Source organism: Phaenicophaeus curvirostris, chromosome 19, assembly GCF_032191515.1.
Source record: "Phaenicophaeus curvirostris isolate KB17595 chromosome 19, BPBGC_Pcur_1.0, whole genome shotgun sequence".
Lineage (NCBI taxonomy): Eukaryota > Metazoa > Chordata > Aves > Cuculiformes > Cuculidae > Phaenicophaeus > Phaenicophaeus curvirostris.
Genome location: NC_091410.1, coordinates 5,787,677 through 5,812,738, shown reverse-complemented (window position 1 = coordinate 5,812,738; position 25,062 = coordinate 5,787,677). Strand labels below are relative to the sequence as shown.

At 43.1% G+C, this 25,062-nt stretch overlaps 2 protein-coding genes across 5 annotated transcripts in view; both read right to left on the bottom strand.

Moving 5' to 3' along the window:
* Positions 1 to 25,062, bottom strand: part of AANAT (aralkylamine N-acetyltransferase) — a 282,598-nt gene that overhangs the window by 235,497 nt on the left and 22,039 nt on the right. The window lies entirely within an intron of this gene.
* Positions 11,833 to 25,062, bottom strand: part of GAS7 (growth arrest specific 7) — a 101,621-nt gene continuing 88,391 nt past the window's right edge. For 3 of the 4 annotated variants that reach the window (XM_069872342.1, XM_069872344.1, XM_069872343.1), the window contains 5 exons: positions 21,325 to 21,453; positions 19,259 to 19,382; positions 17,655 to 17,734; positions 16,099 to 16,197; positions 11,833 to 15,394 (listed from right to left, as the gene is read on the bottom strand). In XM_069872342.1, coding sequence (XP_069728443.1) covers positions 15,281 to 15,394; positions 16,099 to 16,197; positions 17,655 to 17,734; positions 19,259 to 19,382; positions 21,325 to 21,453 — 546 coding nt within the window. In that variant the 3' untranslated portion in view covers positions 11,833 to 15,280. The remainder of the gene's footprint in view (positions 15,395 to 16,098; positions 16,198 to 17,654; positions 17,735 to 19,258; positions 19,383 to 21,324; positions 21,454 to 25,062) is intronic. The other variant, XM_069872345.1, reaches the window with a different exon arrangement.

The following is a 25,062-nucleotide window of genomic DNA, read 5'->3' as shown; positions in this document are numbered from 1 at the left end:
CTCTTCTTTTAGTTTAAAACCATCACCACTTGTCGTACTGCTACAGGTTCTGCTAAAGAGTTTTTCCTCCTCTTTCTTATCAGCGCCCTTTCAGTACTGAAAGGCTGCAATAAATCTCGTGATTTTTTCATTTACTTCAATGGCGTGAACTCTATTTTAACCTGAATGCCTGCAAATGTAATAAAACATATCCTGAGCAACTGGCTCAGGTGCCCTGCCTGGGCAGGGGAGTGGACCAGGTGACCTCCACAAGTTCCCTCCAACCTCAACTACTTTATGATTCTGTGAAAACACTGCCTATCAAATAAATAATTTTCAGGGCTGCTCATGGGATCTGGTCCCACGTTTTCTCACCACCAGGTGCCAACCTTGTAGCTGCCCTTATGGCTTTCTACATCTCCCCATGAGGTGGTTTTGTTCTTAGACCCCTGCTGCCAGCTTTATACCTGCAACTGGCAGTGTTTTGAGATATGTTGCCTGTATCTTCAACATCTTCTTTGAGCAGACTAAGTTTATGCAGCTTACTCAATGTACCAATGCTTTTAAAAACTATTTATCAGTCTACCAATACATGTGTAAATTTTGCCAGTTATGCTGTTCTCTTGCAAAGAACAGACACATTGACTCACACCAGGTCAAGGACACATTTGGACCATCACATTTCTGGTACTTTTGAAAAATATTACTTTTACAGTCCTATCAATGTTAAGAATTTAACCTGTTTAACCAATACAAGGTGGTATATTTCAGTAAAATATTAATAAAATATAAGTATATGATCCATTTAAAAATATAGCTCCAGTTATAAATGGCTTTTTACTAGAATGTGCACTCTGCTTGCATTGCATTTTACCGCAGTGGATTTCTCCACTACCCATTACAAGCACCAGACCCTACATATCATAGATTATTGAATAGTTTGTGTTGCAAGGGACCCCAAAGCCCCTCCAATTCTAGTCTCCTGCCATGGGCAGGGACACCTTCCACCGGATCACGTGCTCAAAGCCCCATCCAACCTGGCCTTGAACACCTCCAGGGATGAGGCAGCCACCACTTCTCTGGGTAACCTGTTCCAGTGCCTCCCCACCCACATAATGAAGAATTTCTTCCTAATATCTCGTCTAAATCTCCCCTCTTTCAGCTTAAGGTTATATTCATGATCAGACAATCAAGATTTTAACATTAGGCCAGGGTTTTATGTTTGTGTAGACCTGATACCAGGATTTTTCTCTTTATCAATCAATTCCTCACCTTTACTCCTCCGATTTCCACTGCCTTTGCCTTATGAGAAAGACTGGGGTGAGCTAAAGGAGCCCAACCTCCCATGGCCCTGGCAAGTTTGGTCTCTGCAGAACCATCCCATTAAGTAAGACAGGGTGGGATATTTAGCAGCAACAACCCACACTAAAACCTGATTCTACAGCATTGAATTTGTCTTTGCCAAGAGTTTTGCTTTCCATCCAAACTTGCATGACAAAAAATTGAATTTCAAGCTCAAAATAGCCAGTGGGATTCAAAAGCTTTCCCATTGTATGTAGTGCAGTGACTGATCTGATTTATATGAATAAGGTTTATGCAATCTTAATAAACTCCTGTGAGACATGCTATAATATTTTATGTTTTCCTACACATAAAGCACACTCGTCCAGACACTACGGCTCCTGCTATGTCCAGAGACGTCAACTACATGCTAATTATAAATGTGTACTTACATTCTTTGCTTAAATATATTGCTTCCACATATCAGGGTCTGTGCTTCAAAATCTCAAACAGTAAAGCACAAACACTTCAGACTGGAGAGCTGTCTGTCAGTATGTCTTGGAATCAATAAGACTGGTCTGTAGATTTTAAAAAACAGAATGAATCCAGTAGATGGAGATGTGCCAGTTCTGTCATATTTGATGTGCTCACTTCCCAAGGCACCAAATAGAAGCAAAGTAGGGTGGAGAGTCACACATGTGCCACCTCGTTGAATCCTATGCAAAAGACAAGGTTGAGAAGGTTGGATGCCTGGGTAAAAAAAAATCCTTCTTAATAACCAGTCTAGACCTCTCCTCTTATAGTTTAACATCATCACCCTTTGTCCTATTGCTACAGGTCCTGCTAAAAACTTTGTCCCCATCTTTCTTATCAGCCCTCTTCCCGTATTGAAAGGCTGAAATAAGACCTTCTTGGAGTCTTCTCCAAGCTGAACAACCCCAACTCTCTCAACCTCACTTCATAGGGGAGTTCTCCCAGGCCTTTGATTATTCAAGTGGCCCTAAACAGACTCACCAGACAGTGAAAGGGTGGTGAGAAGAGCTCTTGGAGCTGAGAGCAGAGAGCCATGATTGTCACTGCATTGAAGAAATCACCTTAAAGACAACTAAGCAGTGACGTAAAAAGAGTAATGGTCTCTTCGAGCAGATGCAAATCATACAGTCTTAAAAGCATTTGAGTCTGCACTTTGTGCTTGCAGCCCAGAAAGCCAACCATACCCTGTGCTGCATCAATAGAAGTTCGACCAGCAGGGCAAGGGCTTCTGTTCCTTTGCTCATCTCTGGTGAGCTCCCACCTGGAGCGCAGGGAAGACATGGAGCTGCTGGAGTGAGTCCAGAGGAGGCCACAAACATTATCCCATGGCTGGAGCACCTCCCAGACAAGGCCAGGCTGAGAGAGTTGGGGTTGTTCAGCCTGGAAAGCAGAAGGCTCCAGGAGACCTTCGAGCAGCTTTCAGCCCTGAAAGGGACTCCAGGAAAGGTGGGAGGGGCACTTGATCAGAAAGGGCAGAGACAGGATGAGGGGGAACGGTTTTTAGCTGAAAGAGGAGAGATTGAGATGAGATTTTGGGAAGAAATATTTTCCTGTGAGGGTGGGGAGGCCCTGGCCCAGGCTGCCCAGAGCAGGGGTGGCTGCCCCATCCCTGGAGGTGTTCAAGGCCAGGTTGGATGGGGTTGGAGCCCCTGATCCAGTGGGAGGTGTCCCTGCTGGAACTGGATGGGCTTTGAGGTCCCTTCCAACCCAAACCATTTTATGATTCTATGATTTGCTAAGTCTAACAAACAAATTATACCTCTGTAAATAACAAGACCACAACTTTTGCTGTAGCTTCAGGACATTGAGTGTTTGGTTTTCTGCTTTAGAAAACAGGAAGTCAAAATGAAACTGGAGCGAGCTGTTCTTATCCTCTGCTTTCAGGGACTTGTGAAAAAAACAGTGCAATCAGTGCCTGCGGCATTAACCAGTGAGGCCCCCCTGTTTGTCCCTGCAATAAATACTTCACTAGTGTGTGTTTGTAATTTTTTTTTTTCATTTGTATAAGGACTGAGACAGTAATTTATACAAGCAAGATTCTTTGAGTAAGAGATGTGACATTAGTATTTCTGTGGTTTGTATCAAGATAGAAGATCCTGACTGCCAAAACTGCACTTATGCATGAGGTGAGTTCAATGTGCAAACAGCATTCCTCGGGCCACTTTGCCTTGACCCTCAGTTCAGAAATTGTCTTCGTATTTAATGAAAATGTGAGACACGGTAGTTGGCACCTGGGTAGCAAGCCAGGAAATATTACAAGAGCTAAGTTAAACCAATCGCTTCAGCTTTGCACATAGCTTTGCTTTTAAGGGCTTCACAAAGGACATGACACAATGTCCTCTGAGGGTTCAAAAACACCTTCAGCCCATTCAGCTTGTAGGATAAGTTTAATTCCGTCATTTGACTCTCAGCAGTAATTATGACTGCTCCTATTCAGTGGTGTTGTGTATATTCTTCCAGGAACACTGCAAATCATTGAGCACCTCTGACCTCCTGCAAGCTGGTTCTGTCCATCCTAAGCCCTGCAAAGCAGAATGGTCTCTTTTTTGTGTTTGTACAGTGGTCAACATGGATGCAGTCAAGTCCAACAGATCTGCCAGGTCCCCAAGTACACCAACAGGACTGAACTGTCCTCACCAGCCTGATCTGCGGCTTCCACCCACACCCTCTGCCCACAGTTCTGGCAACACCATTTAAGTTCAAGCCTGAGCTACTTTGTAGGTGCAGCTTTCTCCAGCTTTTCCTCTTGGATGGACCTCAGATCTTTGTTGCGGCCTGGTCTCCTAGTCCTGTGTCTGCCTCATCTCCTGTTACTCCTGACAAAATTCCATGGATGAACTTGGTTCATTACCTCATCTTAGGATGTCAATGCATCCTGTTACCTGCACCCTACTTTCCCTTTTCCTACAGGGCTCTGCCTGTTCTCTTGACACTTAGTTCCTGGTTAATTCTACCTTTGTGGAGTAACCCTGCCTCTTGCTGCTTCCTGACACCATTGCTCAGCAATATTTCACCTGGAAGCAGGACCTGGAAGCAGGACTCAAGCTCCACCAGGGGAGGTTTAGGCTGAACATTAGGAAAAAGTTTTTCACAGGAAGGGTCATTGGGCACTGGCAGAGGCTGCCCAGGGAGGGGGTTGATTCACCTTCTCTGGAGGGGTTTAAGGCACAGGTGAATGAGGTGCTAAGGGACATGGTTTAGTGTTTGATAGGAATGGTTGGACTCGATGATCCAGTGGGTCTCTTCCAACCTGGTTATTCTATGATTCTATGTCTGATGGTTATATATGAAACATTAGAAGATACATGAAGCAACTCCTCTAGGGTGGTACTGGGGAAAAACTGTCCAGTAGAGGATTATTATGTGGTTCCTTTCCAAACTTGGCACTTTGTTATCCACCTGGCAGGTGGAGATGCTGGGTGCTTTGGTGCTTCCAAGATTGTAGTTCCTCATGGTATAAAAGTTCAGCATCACTTCTTTCTAGCTGCAAGTTCTGCCCTTGCTAGGGCACCACCTTGCTAGGGCACTACCACTGCTCCGCCCTAAAAGAATGATTTATGTGCAAGGCTTTTTCCTGAAAAGCCATCAAAAGGTTTCAGGTTAGGGTTAAGCAGTAATGCTTGAAGTAAGGTCTGTAATGTGGCTACAGATGTGGTGTCCTCTGCTGACCACCTCTCAAGGTCATATACAAAGAAAATGGTGCAGTTAGAAATATGTCACATTGCCCATCCCTTTCACGACCTATCATCTCCTCCTTCCTTGTAGTGTTCCTAATTGGGAAATGCTGAGGCACTGTAAGCTGACATTGAGCAAGAAGGACTTAATTATAATGATAAAGCCAGATTTTAATGAGCAGGCAGCTTTTCCATCTGTGGCTGAGGTGATGGATTTCTACACTGTTGGGTGTGTGCCTGCACATGGACCATCACCAGCCCTAGTAACACACCTTGCAATTCTCAGCTGACAGCTGTGGTTCTCTGCAGACATCCCAGTTTGAAGCCCTCTAAGGTAAAAAAGGGAGGCACACTGACATCTGGTGTAAAAGAGTGAAATATGCACTCCAATCCCTGCACTGTGAGAAGCTTGAACAGCAGCAGGGCAAAGGGCACTGGCAAACAATCCCAGGGTTTCTCCTCAGGCAGCAAGTTACTTAAAAAGGAAAATGTGGAAAAGTTACACCTGACATAACATCATCTCCTGTGTTTTGAAAAAAAAATAAACATGTAGAAGCACTTTACCTTGTGTTCAGGAGAACTTGTAGATTCATTTTCAGTGCTGTTTTCAGCAGGCATTTTTATTCTGACTTTTTTGGGTGTCTTAACTTCCTCCTCCTTTTCTGAGAAGACTGTGCACACCTCTGCAACTACTTACTGCAGTGAGGCACAAATGCACCATGGAGCTTTGGGATGCTGTTCTGCAGGTGGCTCCAGAAACTCAAAACCAGACAAATTCTTAGAATGAAGCTCCACTGAGGTTTATGAGGTGTGTGGATAACACCACTACCTCCACGGTCCTTGAGCCAACAAATTGCTGGCTTATGTTCTGTAGAACTGCAACACCCGCTTGCTCCGAGCTCTGCTTCTACAGCACCATCCCATGCTGGTCATTTCTGAAGGCAGTTGTTGCATTAGGCAGGATTTTGGCAAGACTAGGTTTGACTTTGTCAGAAAGCCTGCCAGCATGCAGGCTCAAATATTCAAAGTAGAACAATTTATTATCAACAATATTTTACATCAGTGTTTCCTCTTCAGTTAAGCTTCAGGATGGATGTGGAACTTGCAGGTAAAGGACTGACTGGGTGTAGAAGACTTATAGATCGTTTAAGGCATGCCGATTTTGTGGCAGCTGCTTTCAGACTGATCATAGAATCAGAATAGTTTGGGTTGCAAGGGACCTTAAAGCCCATCCAGTTCCAATCCCCCTGCCCTGGGCAGGGACACCTCCCACTGGATCAGGCTGCCCAAGGCCCATCCAACCTGGCCTTGAACACCTCCAGGGATGGGGCAGCCACAGCTTCCCTGGGCAACCTGTGCCAGGGCCTCCCCACCCTCATAGTGAAGAAATTCCTCCTTATATCTAGTCTAACTCTGCTCCTCTCCAGTTTATACCCACTGCCCCTAGTCTTGTCACTACAAGCCTTGTGAACAGTCCCTCCCCAGTCATGGCCAGCTTGCCCGCTTAAGAAACAAAACCATTTAAATACAGGAGTTTCTTAAACTTATCTCCTAATAAAAATGAAATTGTAGTGACTGTACTCATTTGGATCCCACGCAAAGATCTGAAAAGGGAGGTGTTCAAGGCCAGGTTGGACAGGGCCTTAAGCCCCCTGATCCTGTGGCAGGTGTCCCTGCCCCTGGCAGTGGGGTTGAAACTGGATGATCTTTAAGGTCCCTTCCAACTCGAATCATTCTATGAGTCTATGATTACACAGTGGTACACAGGCACACGGCACCCCAAGTCTTCTCTGATGACACTGCATTCAAAAGGTATGTGGCTTTGGTAGAAGAAAAAGCAACCGGGTAGACAATTCCATGCTTAATGTGTCTGTACAGTTTATTTTACAGGAGATGAGATGAGCACTGTGGTGCATATAAACTTGCAGAACAATATAGGAAAATACAGTTTAACCATATGAAATTGTTTTACAGTAAGACAGAAAAATTATGTATAGGAAATGCCTTCAACACTGAAGGACAAGATCCACAGCTGACATAAAGTAGCTTCCACCAAAATCTGCCAGTTTACCCGAGCTGAAGATCTGCCCCTTAAATCTTTTCTGCATTCAGCTTCTTAAGTTCAGTAAGTGATTCCTTCATGTATCCTTATGGAACAAAAGCCATCCTGTAATTCTCACAATGATCCAAGGTTTACGAGTTACCCAGAAAGAGGCTGTGTAATACATAAACAATTTAAGGGGTCTACTCAGCCAACGTTTATGGAAAGTTACAAAATTTTGGTTAAAAATCTTTAAAAATAAGTCATTAGTACTGGCAAAGACAACTTTCCTAGAAATTTAGAAGTATTTAGCAAAAGTTACATAAAAAGGACCAAATAAGCAAATTCATTTTAGTAGAAAACTCTGGTTTAGTGTATGACTGGTGATCTGGCCTGCCTTTGAATCCCTGCTGTTAGAATGACTGTAAAACTGTTTGGTGGATTTTTCACACTGTCTTGGGCTGCCGGAAGAAAAGAAACCATCTAAGGAGGAGGAAAAAATATTTGTCCAATACCAGTACCTGCTTTTTTCATAACGGACAGAGGTTGCTGTCCCTAAAGAGTGATTTGACCTGCTGGAGGAAGAGAGTGGGAAATGGACATCCACAGTCCTTAAGTTATTCTGAAAATCTCAGCCATCACACCAAAAACCTCCGAAGGAATAAGGGAGTTCAGGTCAAGCATTCCCAAATTCAAATGGCTAAGATTGTCACATCACGGGGATGGTGAGATCCCTGAAATCACTGTTCAGCTTTAGACTTCCAGTACCAGCAAATTTCTTCTCAGCAATTGCTTTAAAAAACAGAGTTGGCATTTTGTTTTACACAATAAAGCCCAAGTTAGGTCATAAATGCCAGTTACTCAACTGTTTTTATGCAGAATTCTCTGCTTATTCTAGTGAAACCCCTATACTGAAGGATGTGTCAGAAGATTAAGTTAGTAACACTCCTTCAATGCAGTCACTTTTATGTCTAACGTGTCCTACTCCGTTTTCAGCATTGAGAATTTCAGATAACCGTGCTGGACAGGAAATGATAAGTGAGACAAAGGCAGGTCTGTGGGAGGTGGGGATGTCCTAAAAGAGCGCACGGTGCAGGACAAGGAAGGAAAATTGAGAATCCTGCACAGACCTGCGCATACTGGCTGCTCCTGTGCTTAGGAAATTTGGGCGTGAGTCTGTGTATTTGACCTGCTTGAAGCAGATGGAATTTAAAGAGGCACTTCAAGGGGAACGACTAGCAGAATTTTAGTAGGGTTGTGATACAAGCCATTACTCAGTTACTTGTTAAGTCAGTAGCCCTGAAAGACTGCATATATTCAAAATTATCATCTTGTCCACTCGCTGACCTGACTACAGCAGCTGAAAAGCTTTTGTTCTGAATATCCACTGAGTCTGTCTCTTTATGACACACCTGAAATAGTTCAACTTAATGTAAGTTGAGGGAATTAAATTTGAATGTTTCAAAGTTGCAGATTTTTTTTGGTAATTATTAGATGGTTAACCTAAGACTTACTTTTTATTGGTTTATGACAGATTTTATCCATGCAGTGTTCTTAGAATCAGATGCATCATTAGGCACAAAAGGTTTCTGCCTTGAGGAATGCATGGGGTTAGAAACTGAAGTCAAATTGTGCTGTGTGTTGGTCCCTTCAGAAAAAAAAGTCCAGGAAGAAAAAAAAACAAACTGTGACTAGCAGAAAAAGGAGTCATTGCACTTCCAAACCCAGTGGCTAGTAAGAAAAATCCAAAACAAACACCAAAAGAGTCCCTCCAAAAAGCATGCACTTACCACTCTCAGAAAATATCCAAATTCATGAAGGTTGGTCAACACATTTGAGCAACAGAGATGTGTTATGAAAATTCAAAAGCAAAGAAAAGATCCTGAAAACTGGTGTATCTCAGCGATGGAGGGTTGGCTACAGTGACAATGAAGAGGAGAAAATAAGAACTCAAAGATGCACATCTATATGAGTAAGATCTACTATAAGACAAAGTAATCAATGTTATTTATACAATGGTGCTTTTGAGGAAAAGACAAGGATTTGATGATGGGAAAGACTTCATCACCATTATGCAACAGAAAGACGGTGTGCTCCAAGCTCCTGGAGAATAACTTCACACCAGGGCTGACATATCTCTGCCTGACTTATGGTCAGTTCAGTGCAAGGACGCAGGACACCATAGCGCTGCCAAAGGCCAAAATCCAGTCTGCAGTCACCAGTGTGGCATTACCACTTACTGGTCTCCCACAGGCACAACCAGGTGCTAGCTGGAGAGCCCTGTATCAAGCAATAAATACAAGGGAACGTTTCATCGCAGAGTTTCACGTGTTAAGCAGAATTTGGAGAGTAATGAGCCTTTTACTGGCCCCGCCAGGGTCTGAGGGAGACAGGTGCCTCGTATCAAGAAGCTCAAACACCACTGGGGCAGCTAAATATTTCCCTGCCCTATGTGCTTGTTTTTAATTCGAATCTTCTCATGACTGCTGCCCACCTGGTAAAGTTAAATGTGACCAGCAGGCTCCTCTAGTAAAATGTCAATCAGCTCTGCTGTGCGAAGGATGCCCATTGGCCGTTCCCTACTACTGCACGAATACAGGAGCAATGCCCACACAGCAAGAACCACTCAGAGCAATGCTTCGACAACCTCTGAGACCTCGTACTCCTATTTCAACCCATGCTGGGTAGTAAAAAGCCTACAGGCTTCCCAGAAAGGTGTGTGATCAGGAAAGCTCATTATTTTCAAAGCTGCCTTTTCAACTCTGTCTTTTGAAGACCTAGTTAGTTCTCACAAAGCAGAAACATATGGGTGACCAGGATCGCCTCCAGGAGCCCAGACTCTGACTGCCACCTCTGGGAACAGACCCTGCAGGCTGCACTTAGTGCAAAAAAAGCACACTAGCTACTATAAAATAGCAAGTAAGTTTTCAATTCAGAAGGAAACCATTAATTGATCACACCAAGAAGTCACATCTACTCTTTCCAGGGTGACCTTCAAGGTGCTGGTCTGGATTACTTAAGGTGCTTGATAGTGAAGGACACACCTGGGGAAGCAGAGCTCTTCTTCTCCCTGTGTGTGACTGAAGCAATAGATGACAGAGCTCCTTTTTCACTTATTTAATTTTGGATTTGGGTGTTTACAGCTGAATTAGAAAGTGAGCTGTAGTCCCATGCTTTAGAGCTGTTCTCCTGTCATAGCTGAATACAGGGTTACTTGTGGAGCTTCTGGGGACTGCACATATAGCAGCTAGGTCTTGTACATTAAGTATTTCAGGTTTTCATTTTTTAATGTTTATCTTATACATGTACTCAACAATGAAGGAAAATAGAGGCTTGTACATTTCTATTTGTTAGCCTGATTTTCAAAGTCTCTTGTCACCTACATGTTCCTTGCTGTCTTCCAAGTGCCAAGCGCTTCCAAAGAGCAGGTGAAAAGAAGAGGGTGCATTTCTACACAGAGTCTAATGTGCAGAAAATATTTAAATAATAACATTAAAACCAGGACGAATTTAAAAAGGTTCTGAGAAAGTCTGAGAAATTATGATTGCTACTCAGCATGTGAAAGTTTCCTGACAATGCTTTGCAGAAAATTCCTGCTAGGAAGAAAACCAACCCCCAGAAAACAACAAAAAAAGGGGTGATCTTGAGTGCAGTTCAGTGTCACGAGATGGCTACACACACTGACATTACAGCATGGGGCTGTCAGTTAGACAAAAAGCAGATAATTCTGCAATGTGAAACTGTGCAGATGAATGAACGGTAAAGAGAACCAGAGCACAAGTTTGCACGCTGCCTGTTATGAAAGAAAGAAGCAATTTCAGTGTTCATCGGAACTGTGCAAGATGAGGAGGAGCGCAGCTCCCCTCCAGGAGCTCAGGCAGGGCTGCAGAGGGGGAAAAGTGTTCTAGGAACATAACAGGGATTTCATCATGGCTTTCACTGCTGTTCCAATGTTTTAACACATTAAAAAAAAATTAAAGCTATCCCTAAATACCCCAGTGTCAAATAATGCAAAAACATTCCTATAATGGAACAGCTGAAGTCTTTCAAAAGATGCTCAGCACTTAGAAGTGATGAACAAATGGGAGTTACAGATGTGAGCGAAACTGGAACAGACTGGAAATGTAAAAGTTAGGCCTTTTTGGATGTTGCTCTATGAAAGCAACTATAATCTAGCCAACAATGGGGGAAGAATTCACTTGGCCCACATGGTGAAGGACTCATCGCTTTTAGCTCATTACCTCCACCAGGAATTAGCCAACAGCACTGGATCCAGAATGAGTTCTGGAAAACAAGCTGAAAGAAGACCTTAGAGCAAGACTTCCAATGGGGGGACTCTGTTGAGAAAACTATGCCAGAAGATGGCTTTGAAGACATAGGCTTGCTGGTAGGGATGATGAATAAACTGTTCTCATTCTGTACAGTAGCTGAGGTTACAGCTGGCAAGCACCTCGCCAGCTCTGGCACTGGAGTCAGGACACCCAACAGATTCAAAGCCACAGGAATTCATGAAACCCTTAAGCTCAGACAAGGCCCAAAAAGCTCTGGCTGAAGCACAGATCATGAGGGAGCCAGAGGCTTGACAGCATGAGACAAGAATATGACAGCATCGCCTAGACAAAGATGGAGCTCCGCAGGGGCAGCGTGACTCCTGAGACACTGTGGGCTTGAACAAAGACCCCAGCAAACAGAGCTATGAAATAAGAACCAGATGCAAAATCCCACTAATTGTACTTTTTCAGGTGAAAGCCAACAGTACTAATCTGAAAGCTCAGCTTCCCCTCTGTGACCACTGAGCCCTATGAACATGTAACAGTCTGGTCACACAAGAAAAGACTGACACCTGCAGTGACTAAACCAGCAAAAACTTGCATCAAGTGTGTGAGCACACCTGCCAGACAAAATGAGGTGACCCTTAGGCTCAGTACCTGTGGGGGCAAGAGACTTGCTTTCCTATTCCTATTAATCATTTACATTGCAATACCATCATGCTTTTCACAGCTAGTTATTTTAACAAGACACAAAGCTTGATCTTACTTCAGAGAAGAAGCTGTCTAGGAGGGGCTATTGCATGAGAAAAGACCGTTATTCAGCTGCAATTTGCAGCTCAATGGAAGATGACTAGAGCAATGCTGAAACTCCTGAAGTTGGCAGCTAGGAACAATCATGAGGACAGGCATCTGTACTTTCATTCAAATACGCCACTACCTTCCTTAGAGACACTGTTTGTTCAGATGCAAAGGAGACCTAACACTCCCTGACTTGTACAGCATCACACTGTGCAGGATCCATCAGCCAGAGAAGTGAATGAGCCAAGTAACACTGATCCTACTCTCTGCAGCGTTGTATCAAAAAAGAATATCATCTTTTGCAGGAAATAAGCTGGAAATGGTCTACAAGCAACAGCAAAGCTTCCCCAGCACTTTCACTGATTACAGGTAGAAGGCTTGTTGTAGAGCAAGTCTCTCATCGGTTGCAGAGCAGCACCACGCCAGAGTTTGCTGGGTCTGGTAAAGATTAACAGCCAGGTAAAAGTGCTCTCCTCAGATTATTGAAGCAAAAAAGAGATAGAGTCCATCAAGAGAATTATTGTTCTGTGCAGCTCATGCATTCCTGCAACATTTCAAATGGACCAAAAACTATTAGTAGGAAAACTGTCTGGAAATAAAACAAAAGAGGGAAAAAAATCTACCATAAAATACAATTGAGAATTGAGAGCAGCTCGAACACAACTCTGTACAGGAACCAAAATACATTTCAGTCCTCAGAGAAACCTGTGCTAATGGACAGTATTGCCAGTCCAAAATAGATAAAGTAATAAACATCTTTAAAGAAAGGGGAAAAAATAAAGTGTAATTGATAACAGATTATTTCAAATACTTATTAAGGAGAATACTGTATAAAGTGCACAACTAGCTTGGTTTCGCAATCAAACCAAGAATGCAGTGAGGTGTCGTCAAGATTGCTCATTTTAATTTACAGTACAGCTTAGAATACAGGGGTTGACCTGAGATGCAGCTCTTAAGTGCTCCAGTTATTTTTGGCCATTGAAGTTTCGAAAGCTCACCCTGCACCTTTGGTTTAAAAAGTGCCTGTCCTACAAAGTGCATGGTAGAGATCGGAAAAGTATACATTGGAATGCCAAAAAAACCCACAACAGGACAGAGAATGAATCAATAGGAAGACAGAAAAAGAGAGATCACCATGAAACTTCCCTGCCTGTGCAGCAGCAGAGGAGTCAGGAGAAGCATGTGTATGTACTTTAACTGAGCTCAAGGATTATGCGATGCTTAGGGAAACCACATTTCCTTTGTATTGCAACCGTCTTTGCAGAAGAGACCGACCTACGTAAGAGTGTGCGAGGTGCTTCCAACACTGAGAATAAAATATTAGTCGCAAATTCAGAAGCACGTAATGGAAGTGCGGTGCAGGAGGTGTCACACCTGCAACAGTGATCCCAAGCACACAGCGGTGATGGCATTGCACCTGCCAACATACAAAGGTTTAGAAAGGGTAATGACACAGCAGAGAAGTCGCTTGTGGAAGCATTTGCAAGACAAGAACCAATCTATACCGGTAAAAAAGATGGTTGAGGAGAAAGGAACAACAGGAAAACACAAACAGAATTCACTTCAAAATAACAAACCAGAAAAATAATCACTGCAGCAATATTAAAAATGTCTTCCAGATAAGACTTCTCTATATCTCAGTTTGCATTTATAAAGGGTAACAGCAATTCTCGATGACTTTATCAAAGCACTTTGAGGCTAGTTAACAAAACTCAAGAGTAGTAGAACAAAAGGAGGATGCAATTTCGGCGCTGGGGAAAAAAAGAGGATGGCAACAATGAGATAAATTAGAGCATAATTGTGGATCAAATGAAATAGAACAGTTTGGGAAATTGCAGATAACAATACAGTAAACACCGAGTAAAGGCCACAGTGGTGAGAATCAAGGTTTCTGCTGGATCTAAAGCAAGAATCATAAGAATCTTGGCATTAAATGAAATGCTGAAAAATATATCAACAGCAGCACAGAATAATCAATCAGAAATAATAGCAAGAGAAGAAAACTAATATCTTTTCAAAACCAGTCTCCAAACTATATAACACTCAGTGCCAAGAAGAGTGTTGAATTTTTGGCAGCCTGCAATAAGCATAACAAAGGAAAAACCTAAGGTTAAGAATCTGATGGTGCATAAGTGCTGGGCACCTACATCTACACTTAATGCAATCTAGCATCACAGACTCATGGCTCCTTTGAAAATCAGGCTCTAAAAAGATAAACCCCACAATTTAGCTGAACAAACTTGCTAATTAAAGACAGCTAAAGACTGCGATATTCACCTGAAGGAACCAACAAAGGGCAATTTAAACCTGGATCCCAAATAAGTTAGAGGACTGTCTTTGAGGAGGTTCTGTGAGGAAACACCTTGTGTAAGCAGGACAAGTTTTGAACATCTCATTTATTCCTTGGTATACAACCTCTTTCTGTCATTGAGGGCACTCAGACAGCTCATGAGGTAGGTATTGCACAACCAAGTCCTTTCTGATAAATAACGGTGATGGTAACACTTCCAAACTTATTGATCTTCCTAGAACAGAAATCATGATGATAATGGGTTTATGTATCCCTGAGAGGGAGTATAAAACAGGAAGAACAGGAATCTACTCCATAGATTTTGGGAGAAGGGCCATCACTTCACTGCCATAGTGGGAAACTGTATGAAAGAGATGAATGCACAACATTGCTGCAAGATATGCAAATTTTATAGATGGTGGAGCCAGAAAAGTTAATTGAATTGCGTATGGCCATGAAAGCAGTCAGTAACACACCTGGGATTCATGATCAAGACCTCCTTGCCTCCTGTGTCACATTCAAACTGTTATCTACTTGCTGGCCAGAGGCTCGCTGTGTGGTTGTTTTAACATACTGTATAAAGATAGTCATGCAAGGGATGTAGCACAAAGTCACTGAAGAACAGAGCACTCTCTGTACCAGAAAGCAGATTTCTTCTGGAAGCTGCGTGCAATTGGGAACCTCTGGTGGGAAGCACACATCTGGTTTCTTCACCCTGGAATGTCTGGTGCTTAAGGCTTAGCACAATGAGGACCATTTTAAAGACTAAATGTAACAGAGATAGCCAGTACAGGCATAAATTACAAGGTGTCTGGTAGTGGAACAACCTTTTCCCTATGCTCTTCTGACCCTGAAGAAACAAACATTAGCCTGGTTAATTCAGTGGACTCATCACATACAACTATAGATCAGTCTATATTTCCATGTCCACAGGTCGGATATCTCCAGTTTTGTGTTCTTTTACCCACAGTTCCCTGTCTTTGGCAGGATCCACTTTCCGAAGCAACTGATCCACGAGCTCTACTGTCTAAAACGAACAAAACAAGAATCAAAATGTCAAGAACGCATTTCAAGCAGAAATAATCATTGCTCTGAAGTGCAGAGCAGCTACGAGAACACCTATGTTGCATTTATAGACAAGTAAGAACTGCATGTACATGAGACTGAGTGGACAACAGCCAGATCAGACATGAAGCCTCATAGCAGGGAGAAGAGGCAGACTTTTAACAATAAACAGAGACAGGCTTGCAATGCCAGGCACTGGCCAGTCAGTCCCTGACTCCTGTCCTGCCATCTGTACCTTACGCCAAATACATACGGGGGTCAGCATACATTCCCTGTATTTTAGTATTTGAAAACAAGGAAAGTTTTCTAATAAGAAAAAATATATATACCCCCTCCCCCAACGGTGAAACTATTTACCGTCTTTCTCTCAAGAACAGACGACCTCAAGGAGCAGTGCATCATGCTGGGAGAGCAAATAATGGTTCATGCTGGCCAAATTTAATTCAATTCTTTATCTTCCCCAGCAAAAAGCTGTGATTCAGCAGTATGAAATGTAACCAGGATCAGAGAGTTTTGGAGGAATGTGGCAGTATGGCACTGCTGCAAACTAACAAGCTGACCGCATGCATCTCCTTTTGATGAGGGTCAGTTAGATCAGGATAAGGACTGTCCTGCTCAGCTGAAGTGCAGTGAAGACCAAAGGGACTGAACAAAAAGCAGACTTACACTTTGGTTGAACATGTCTGTCTCATGCCGCAGCTGTGTATACTGGCAAAGATGCTGTCGAATCATCTCCACCCTTTCAACTTCAAGTCTCTCAAGCTCCTGGACACAAAGAAAAACAAGCCCATAATTATCTCGAAAGCTGAGCTTGAGGGTCCAGAGAAAGGATGATGCACAAAAGATTGCCAGCCAGTATGGTACTACCCCAGGGTCACACTTTGGAGTTGAACTCTGTGGTTCACAACCCTTTGGTTTGCAGAGAATCAGAGACAACAAATAACAGAATTCACTTCAGCCTGAGCCTAATGACAGAAAAGAAGGCTGAACCCGTTCCAAAACTAAGACAACCAAGGCAGAGAAAGGAGCTACTACCTTCAGGGATGCCACAACCAAGAGGGAATCTGTTTCCTGCATGAAGCTTTACATGCTTTGTTGCTAGCTCCAGAAATTAAGATGATTCCTTGGGGAAGGAGGAGACCATGTTGCGTGTATGACTCTGACAGCCCCTGGTCTAACCAGACACCTATAAGAGCAGTTTTATCTCCTCACCAGATAACGAGCTAGAACAAGTCTCCACCTTGCTCAGCTGGCAGTAAGCAGACCCCAGCAATTCTCTGGGCAACCAGGGCCAGGGCCTCCTCGCTCTCACAGGAAAACATTTCTTCCAAAGATCTCGTTTCAATCTTCCCTCTTTCAGCTTAAAAACATTCCCCCTCATCCTATCCCTGCAATTCCTGATAAAGAGACCCTCCCCAGCTTTCCTTTCAGTATTGGAAGGCTGCTATAAAGTCTCCCCAGCGCCTTCTCTTCTCTGCCTCCTGGTTTTCCATTCACTCATCTGCTTTTATTTACTGCAGTTTAAATATTTCACTGACACAGTTCCAAACGCTGAGTAATTTATAACCCTGCTTCTTATTAGGAGGAGTTTACAGTTTTGTGTTTGTCAGTGAGAAAACTACATGCAAAAGATGTTTTTATTCTCCACCTTTGAAAGCAACTGGCTGTTGTCCAGAGCTCTAAGGAATGACATAAGCCCTGAAGCCAAAGTATGGGTATTTCAAGAAATACAGCACATCAAAACTGTATCTTGGCATCTTGGTGACTCACCCCAAAGGTACATGCCCTTAGGGTGACAACTGTGACCTGTGTTATCTTCAGAGGAACAGAACAATGGGCAATTAAAGCATGCTGCTTCTAAGCTGGCAATCCTCATGAAATAAAATCTTGGAAAACAAAAATTCATTAATGTATTAAGTGATTTATGTGATCTCATGTTTTTCCTTGTCTTCCTTGTGTATTACTTCATCTTTCCCAAGGACAATTCCAGCGCTCTGGCCCCTACAGGGCCCTGAACTGGTTTAAAGCCTTCTGCAAAGGAACAGCTGTTTCTTCCTTCCCCTAATGCTACGTGTTTTTCTTAGAACTGAGAACAGGAAATACAAGGGGGGATTTATCACCCAAGTTTTCCCACTGCTTCGCACAGCTCTGAGTGATGAATGTTGCACGCTATTACAATTTTGCAATGTTATACATGCAAGATGCTACACACAGTAACGTACCAGAGTGGTGGTCACCATTTCCTCAAACCACTTGGACTGGGCTTGATTGTAAAGATCCACACAGCGCATCAGGTCATCTCCTGAAAAGTTCAAGATAGCAACACATGAGTCTTTTCTAGTCAGTGGTAGGGAGCTCGGTTCAGGTTTTGTAGAGAAACCCAGAAGGTTTGAGGATCAGTCACGGTGTAGCCAAAAGGGCATTTGTTAGATGCACCAAAATGTCAACAAAACCGTGTACTTGATGGGTGGTGAAAGACCAGGTGACTGGGATGAGAGAGAATGAAGGGAAAGACAAGATTTTAAAAGGAAAATATGAGCATTAAGTAATGTCTTATAAAATGCCCAGGACTATGAAAGCAAGTTACTTCAGTGCAAAGAAAATAAATGGTCATAGACAGAAAGTTGTATCTAGAACCTAAAATAATTAAAATGGTAAATCAATGATAATGAGTTATTAAGCTGCTGTAGCATGCTGTAGGTGAGACTGCATTTTAAGACAGGTCTGTTTCAAACAGGAGTGAAGCATCAGGTCTAAGCTGTCTGAGATCAGGGGATGCTTCTTTGCAACTTCAACCCAGCTGCGCACTACACACTCTCCAGCTTCTAAAGATGCAGAATTCCAGCTGAGCTCTGGCTTTCTCCTGTGTTCAGGCCAGTAACAAGCTGCGATTATTTCAGTTTTTCCTTTGTTGCAGGACTCTGCTCTGACAGAGAGGGAAAGGTGGGTGGAAAATCTGGAAAGCATGTCTTGGAAATTATTGCTTTCCAGCTAGTGAATTCTGTTTCTTCTTTAAATAAGGCTCAGTTACGCTTCCCCTAATGGTCTTCTCAAAACCCACCCAGGCCATCCTGAAGTTTTAAATGCCTTTGATAGTTTTAAACTATCAAGGACCATTCTGCTAAGGAATGGGCCTATGAAAGGACAAAACATGGAAGCCCTAGTTAAAACATATTTTCAGCAAAGGTACTAACAGAGCTGCACGTATCAGCTTTGTAGTTCTCAAAACAGTTCCTGATGGACCCTGTGGAAGTGGTTTGAGCCTCTGTAAAACCTGTACAAGTCACATCAAGTAGCTGTGTCCTCGGTACATTACAGCACACAGTACTACATCCTCAGTATCTCTTGAACAAAAATCATTTTAATCACTAAGTAGCAGTGGAAAAGAAAACAAGAAGTTCACTTGCAAGGAAAAAGACAGTAATAGGAAAACATAACAGGCACCCACATAGCTGTAGGTGACTGTGATTTAGGAAAGAACTGAGGAAGGAACTATGATGCAAGGGAGAAACATCTTCATCAAGCTTCTTTAAATCTGACTTTGACAGCATCACAAACATTCAGTTATTTCAGCACACTGTCACAAAAAAAAAAAAAGGAAGGGCAATTCACCCTACTTTTACTGTTCTCACCTCAATTATTAAAATCATCATTTTGTGATGCCTGACTTGGAAAAAATGGGCTTGTTTTGTAGCATGGTTCACTCTGTAGCTGCAATACTAAAAAATCAGAGACACAAGGGTGGACAGGCAGTTGCATCCCATCTTGTTCCTGCCACCCGCAGGGCTGTGCTTGCCTCTGGCTGCTGACAGACCCAAGTACTCACCCGCCTGAGTAGACTTCCGTCTTGCCTTCTTAATTTCCTCTTCTGTCTTGTTGCTGAGCTTCACCTCTAGCTGCTGTGTTTTCATTTCCAGATCCTTCTGCCTCTCTGTCAAAGCTTTCCGGGCCTTGGAGTAATTAAAAAAGAGCCACATGTTTTAGAAGAAAAGAGTTGCCAGCTACTTTGAGCCATCTATGACTCCTTCAGGCAAGTATTTGTCAGTATGAAGTCAGGGACTCTGCATCAAACTGGGTCATAACTGGGATTCAAGTTCTTAGGACACCATATGGTGTTCAAAGAAGTGTCCTATCACCATATGGAAGTTGTCACCAAGAAATCACAAAAGCATTTGAACTCTTCTTAAGTTCTTAGAAAAGCTCAGCACAAAAGGCATCATCAGGCTTTCATGTTTCTTAGTAACTTTCTCAGTATTTCTGAAAGAAAGGGGAGTTGGAGCTTCTTCCCAATGTCTTAATCGCCATCACCAAGACATCTCTTCCATTTGCTTTTTTGGATCTAAATTGTGGTAAGAATTCCAAGTGCCCTACAAAACTTATTTCTGGATTCAAGATACACTTCTCAGAAACTCTGACAAAGGGAACTTATAGACTTCAAAACTGACTAGAAAATAAATTAGAAAATTAATTAGAAAAGCTAATTCAGGTCCATGACAACCAGCAGTTCATACTGTAGAAATCAAGAACCTGAGACCTGGCCAGAACAAATGATTTGAACTACTTTAAACTACTTCAGGCTTTCAAAACCTGATTTATCAGTATCATTACTGAACTTATACTGAAAAATTAGTAAAGAAATAGACATTGCCACATGTGCCTCATTGGCTGAGGTTGCCTAAATGCATAAAATAAAAATAACTCGTTTTGCATGGACTTGTCATAAAATAGGTCATATTTGTTCTTTATCCAGCTATACTGTTTAAAACTAAATTTGGACTACTACATTTTGTCAGTGCCTTGCAGTTTCCTACAGTCACACCAGCCTGCAAGCTGCAGTGTGAAAGCCCCTGTGCTCGCTTGGCAGGACGCGAGAGGGAGCTGCGCTCTGCTGAGCAGCTCTGTGCTTCACCAGGCACACTGCAGGCATAGCTGTTCCCTTTTTATTTTTTTCATTCCTCCTTCCCAAGGCTATTCAAATTCCTTTTTTTCAATATCCCTCCTGAGGACTGTGTTTCTCTGCAGATATGACTGTGAAGAATTTAGTGTTTTGCAGAAAAACGCCTTCCCTGCACACATGCAGTCTAATAACCTTGTGCATTCTGCAGCAATTCTGGCCCCAGGCGAATTCTCATGTGCACTCTGATCTTTAATGAAAGCCCAAACAACCTCCTGGGTTGACCGAGCAAGGCATTTTCCTTTTCAACTTATACTCAAGAGCAAACCAAATAAGGATACCACTCGGCTTAAGCATCTTGGCAGGCAAGATACAGGCATCCCGGTTCCCAATACGAGAGGTTTTTGCAGGTACGAGTGGATGTTCACGTCTGAACAGTCCCTGATAATAGGGTCCTGCTGCAATTTGGGTTTTCCAGGTGAGGATGTTTGCTGTGAGGTGCAGAAAACGGGAACTGAGAGAAGGTTTGTGACTTGCCAGGCCAGGTTGGAGCTGCCTTACTTGTCCATCTGCTTTTGGCCGCTGCATGAGAAGGTACGAGAAGATGCAGGCGAGCCTCTGGCCTGACCCTGCTGCTATTCTAAGGCAAGGCTTTCTAAATTTTGAGCCCAACAGAAAATACTTCCAGATGCACACAAGCAAGGAGTATTTTCATCAAAGGTATTAGAAACATATTACCCCAAACTGGGAAGGGAAGCATGAAAGATAAGGCCAGTTTGGCAGTAACACATTAGCCCTGCCTGTAGCCCCTCGTTGCCCAAATCTCAGCTACGCAGCAAACGATGTCTGGGGCCCAGCAGAGCAACTAACAGCAGAAAGAACTCTGCACAAATCACTGTGGTTCTTTGTGACAGAACAGAAACATTGCCCAGGGCAGCTGCTTTCCTGTCCAAACCAGCAGTAGGTCATAAAGTCTCCAGCTTGTTTTCTGTTCCCACCTTTTCAACTGCTGCATAGCGACTGGCCAGATGCTTCCGTAAGTCTGCAATATGATGGTCACACTTCTTCATGTCTTTCTTAAAGTTCTCTCTGAAGTTGAGCAGGGGTTTCTCTACCTCGCTCTGAAGCTGGTAAAGAAAACAAAGAAAGAAATGACAATAATAAGGAGCTGAGCAGCAATTCCTGGCTCTTCTACTGAGCACAGCTCAGGAAAGAGAGGAAATAACGTACATATCACAGGCAGCAATACTTTGCTTCCCCATCAGAACTCTGAGTGAACCTACTGCAAAACTCAGCTCTTCCCAGGACCACTCTGTTAAGGGAAAATTTACTGAGGGGAACAACTGTCTTCCTCTCTCTTCTCATGCATAAGATCAAACTGCAGGCAATATCCAGAGCACTAACCCAAAGTACAGAGACTAAAGCCACTAGCCCTGACTCATGAGACTCCACTTGGGAGTCCTGTGTCCAGTTCTGGAATCCTGACGTAAGAAAGATATGGAACTGTTGGAACCAGTCCAGAGGAGCCCACAAAGATGATCCGAGGACTGGAGTACCTCCTGTACAACAACAGGCTGAGAGAGTTGAGGTTGTTCAGCCGGTAGAAGAGAAAACTCCAGGGAGACCTTAGAGCAGCTCCCAGCATGGAAAGGAGCTCCAGGGAAGCTGGGGAGGGACTTTTTACAAGGGCATGGAGTGACAGGACCAGGGGTAATGGCTTTAAATTGGAAAGGGGGAGATTTAGATTAGACATTAGGAAGAAATTCTTCACAATGAGGGTGGTGAAGCCCTGCACAGGCTGCCCAGAGCAGCGGTGGCTGCCCCATCCCTGGAGATGTTTGAGGCCAGGTTGGATGGGGCTTTGAGCCCCCTGATGTAGTGGGAGGTGTCCCCACCCATGGCAAGATGTTGGAACTGGATGAACTTAAAATCCCTTCCAACCCAAACCATCCTACGATTTTATGACTGTAAAAAGGTGAGTCAGTGGACCATAATGACACATCTGTATTTCTTGGGTAGTGAAAAGAGATCCAATAAGGGCATATTTTGCCTGTTTCTGTCAAGTATAAGGGAGCCTAAAGAGAAGCCTGAGTATTCAGTTAAAATTCAAGCAGTAGTAACAAACCACTGAAATGAACTTGGTTGAAATCCATCAAGACCACATGTGTGACTTCTCTTACAAGCAGGACTTGACAGTCAATAATACTCAATTCCAGCAGTGTTTGTATCATATTCTCTTTGGCTTCCTGATACAGAGTTCTGACATCCAGGAAACGTGCTCTGAAAGGATAGAGAAATTTCACCTCCCCAGAAGCAACCAAATACTTATTTGCTATTGTCCCTCCTGCAGGGATGCTGGACTCCATCAGCATAAGTGAGCTGGGTCTGTAATCAGGTTGGATGGAGGTCTAAGCAACCTGACTGAGTTGAAAACGTCCCTGCTCACTGCAGGGGATTGGACTGGATGACCTTCATGGTCCCTTCCATCCCAAACCATTCTACGATTCTATGATTCACTGGTACTTCTACTTGACTAACAGAAAATAAAGATATTTGTGTGTCTCACATGGTTTATAAGGGGAAGGGCAATTCTGAGATACTCATAAAGAAGGGAAATGCAACAGTAGCAGGCTTGAAAATGCAAACAAGACAACCGCTTTCTCCATGTGAATGACTCAGACTTTTAAATGCTGCATTATAGTTCGCCACATTTATTCATTTTTTCTTCTCTTTTTCGTAAAATTTCTTGCTAAAGGACTTTTAAATGCATGCAACAGATGGAAAAACAAACTACTTTGCTAAGGTGAATAGACTTAAAGCACCAGTGTATAAAGACAACTGACACCTATCACTGAATCACTTATCACCTATCACTTTGACCAAGGACTTGAAATATCAATAAGTTTGCTAAAAGAAGCTATCAGGTATATGACAGAGACCCTCTACCTCTGTATCAGTATGGCAGAAAATTTGGGCAGAAAGACAGAGGCATAGGGTTAATTAATCATAGTATTAAATGCTGTAGAAACTACACAGCTGAGTTATCAGCAACCACACTTCAAAAAATCCTCATGTCCTTATTTTTTCCTTTGCTCCATCAGTGCTATTTCCAGAATGGCTAGTCCCACACCATCATATCCAGGCCAGCACATCTTTACTTCAACTAAAACAATATGTGTGCATCTTCTCTTCCAGCAGAACTCACCTCCTGGAGCTCAGGGAGGGATAACCCTAGAACCATAGAATAGTTTGGGTTGGAAGGGACTATAAAGGTCATCCAGTCCAACCCCCTGCAGCAAGCAGGACATCTTCAACTCCATCAGGTTGCTCAGACCCCCACCCAACCTGACCTTGAACGTTTCCAGGGATGGGGCATCCACCACTATTATGGGCAACCTGGGACAGGATTTCACCACATTCAGCAAAAAAAATGTCTTCCTAATATCTAGTCTAAACCTCTCTTCTTTTAGTTCAAAACCATCATCCCTTGTCCCATTGCTGCAGGTCCTGCTAAAAAGCTTTTCCCCCATCTTATCAGCCCCCTTTAAGTACTGAAAGGCTGCAATAAGGTCTACTTGGAGTCATCTCTTCTCCAAGCTGAACAACCCCATCTTATAGGACAGGTGTTCCAGACCTTTGATCATTTTTGTGGCCTCCTCTGGACTCACTCCATGTCCTTCCTGTGCTGAGGGCTCCAGACCTGGACACAATATTCCATGTATGGTCTCACCAGAGCAGAGAAGAGGGGGTGAATCCCCTCCCTCGACCTGCTGGCCATGCTTCCCCTGATGAAGCCTTGGTGCGCTCGTATGCTCTGCGTTGTACTGACTGTGTTGTGCCAGCACTGACCGGTCTCGTTCCACTATCAGTGTCAAAAATAATTACTACTCCTAAGGCTAACTTCTCTGAAAGTTACAGCAATAATCACTATGTTTAAAACCATACTCTGTTAAAAAAAGAAAGACAGAACTAGGAAGTCCCAAAGCAGGTACAGAAACAGCGGGGAGAATTCAGAAGAAGCTTTCTGTGCAGGGTTTAAGGAAAAGTGAAATAATGAAAGAATTCCTATACACTGCCTGCCTACAGGCACACGCCACTCCAGGGTGCATTTCTTCCTCTTGGAAAACAATACGAGAGGACAAAGAGGAGCAAAAAGTATTTCACTAATTACAGCCCTGAAGTAGAAGTTTGAAGCAGAGCAGTGGGTTACCAAGGTAGCGGCTGGTTGCCTGAGTAACCTCTGCATAATCGCTTACAAACAGTGCAGAGCTATAATTTTCCTTTAGAACATGGCTGTTGTGCTGAGATATCTGCCATTGTATTGAACTTGATCACCCACAGAGGTTAACATAATGTAACAGGATGCAAGAGTATGTCACATGTGGTGTTAAAAACCAGATATATACCATATTTTGTACAAGAAATCTCTTTGGGCATCACTTAACAAAAGATTCAAAACCAACATGAAGCAAGCTCCCAGCACACTTTTCAGAAAGGCTAATGATACGAAGAAGTTACAACCCTGGTTCTGTTCCTTCCAGACAGACAGAGTAGATTCTTGTTGGTAAGCCAAGTATGTTTTATTTCTTGCTTTACAGAAGTATGAGCTCCAGGTAAATTTACTTGGACATGCTGGAATTTAGAACTCCAGATGAATAACCTCTAGAATCGGTTTTCCTTCTTCTTTATAAAAAATCAAGGCTAGATGTGGTTTAACTTACTCATCAAATAAAATA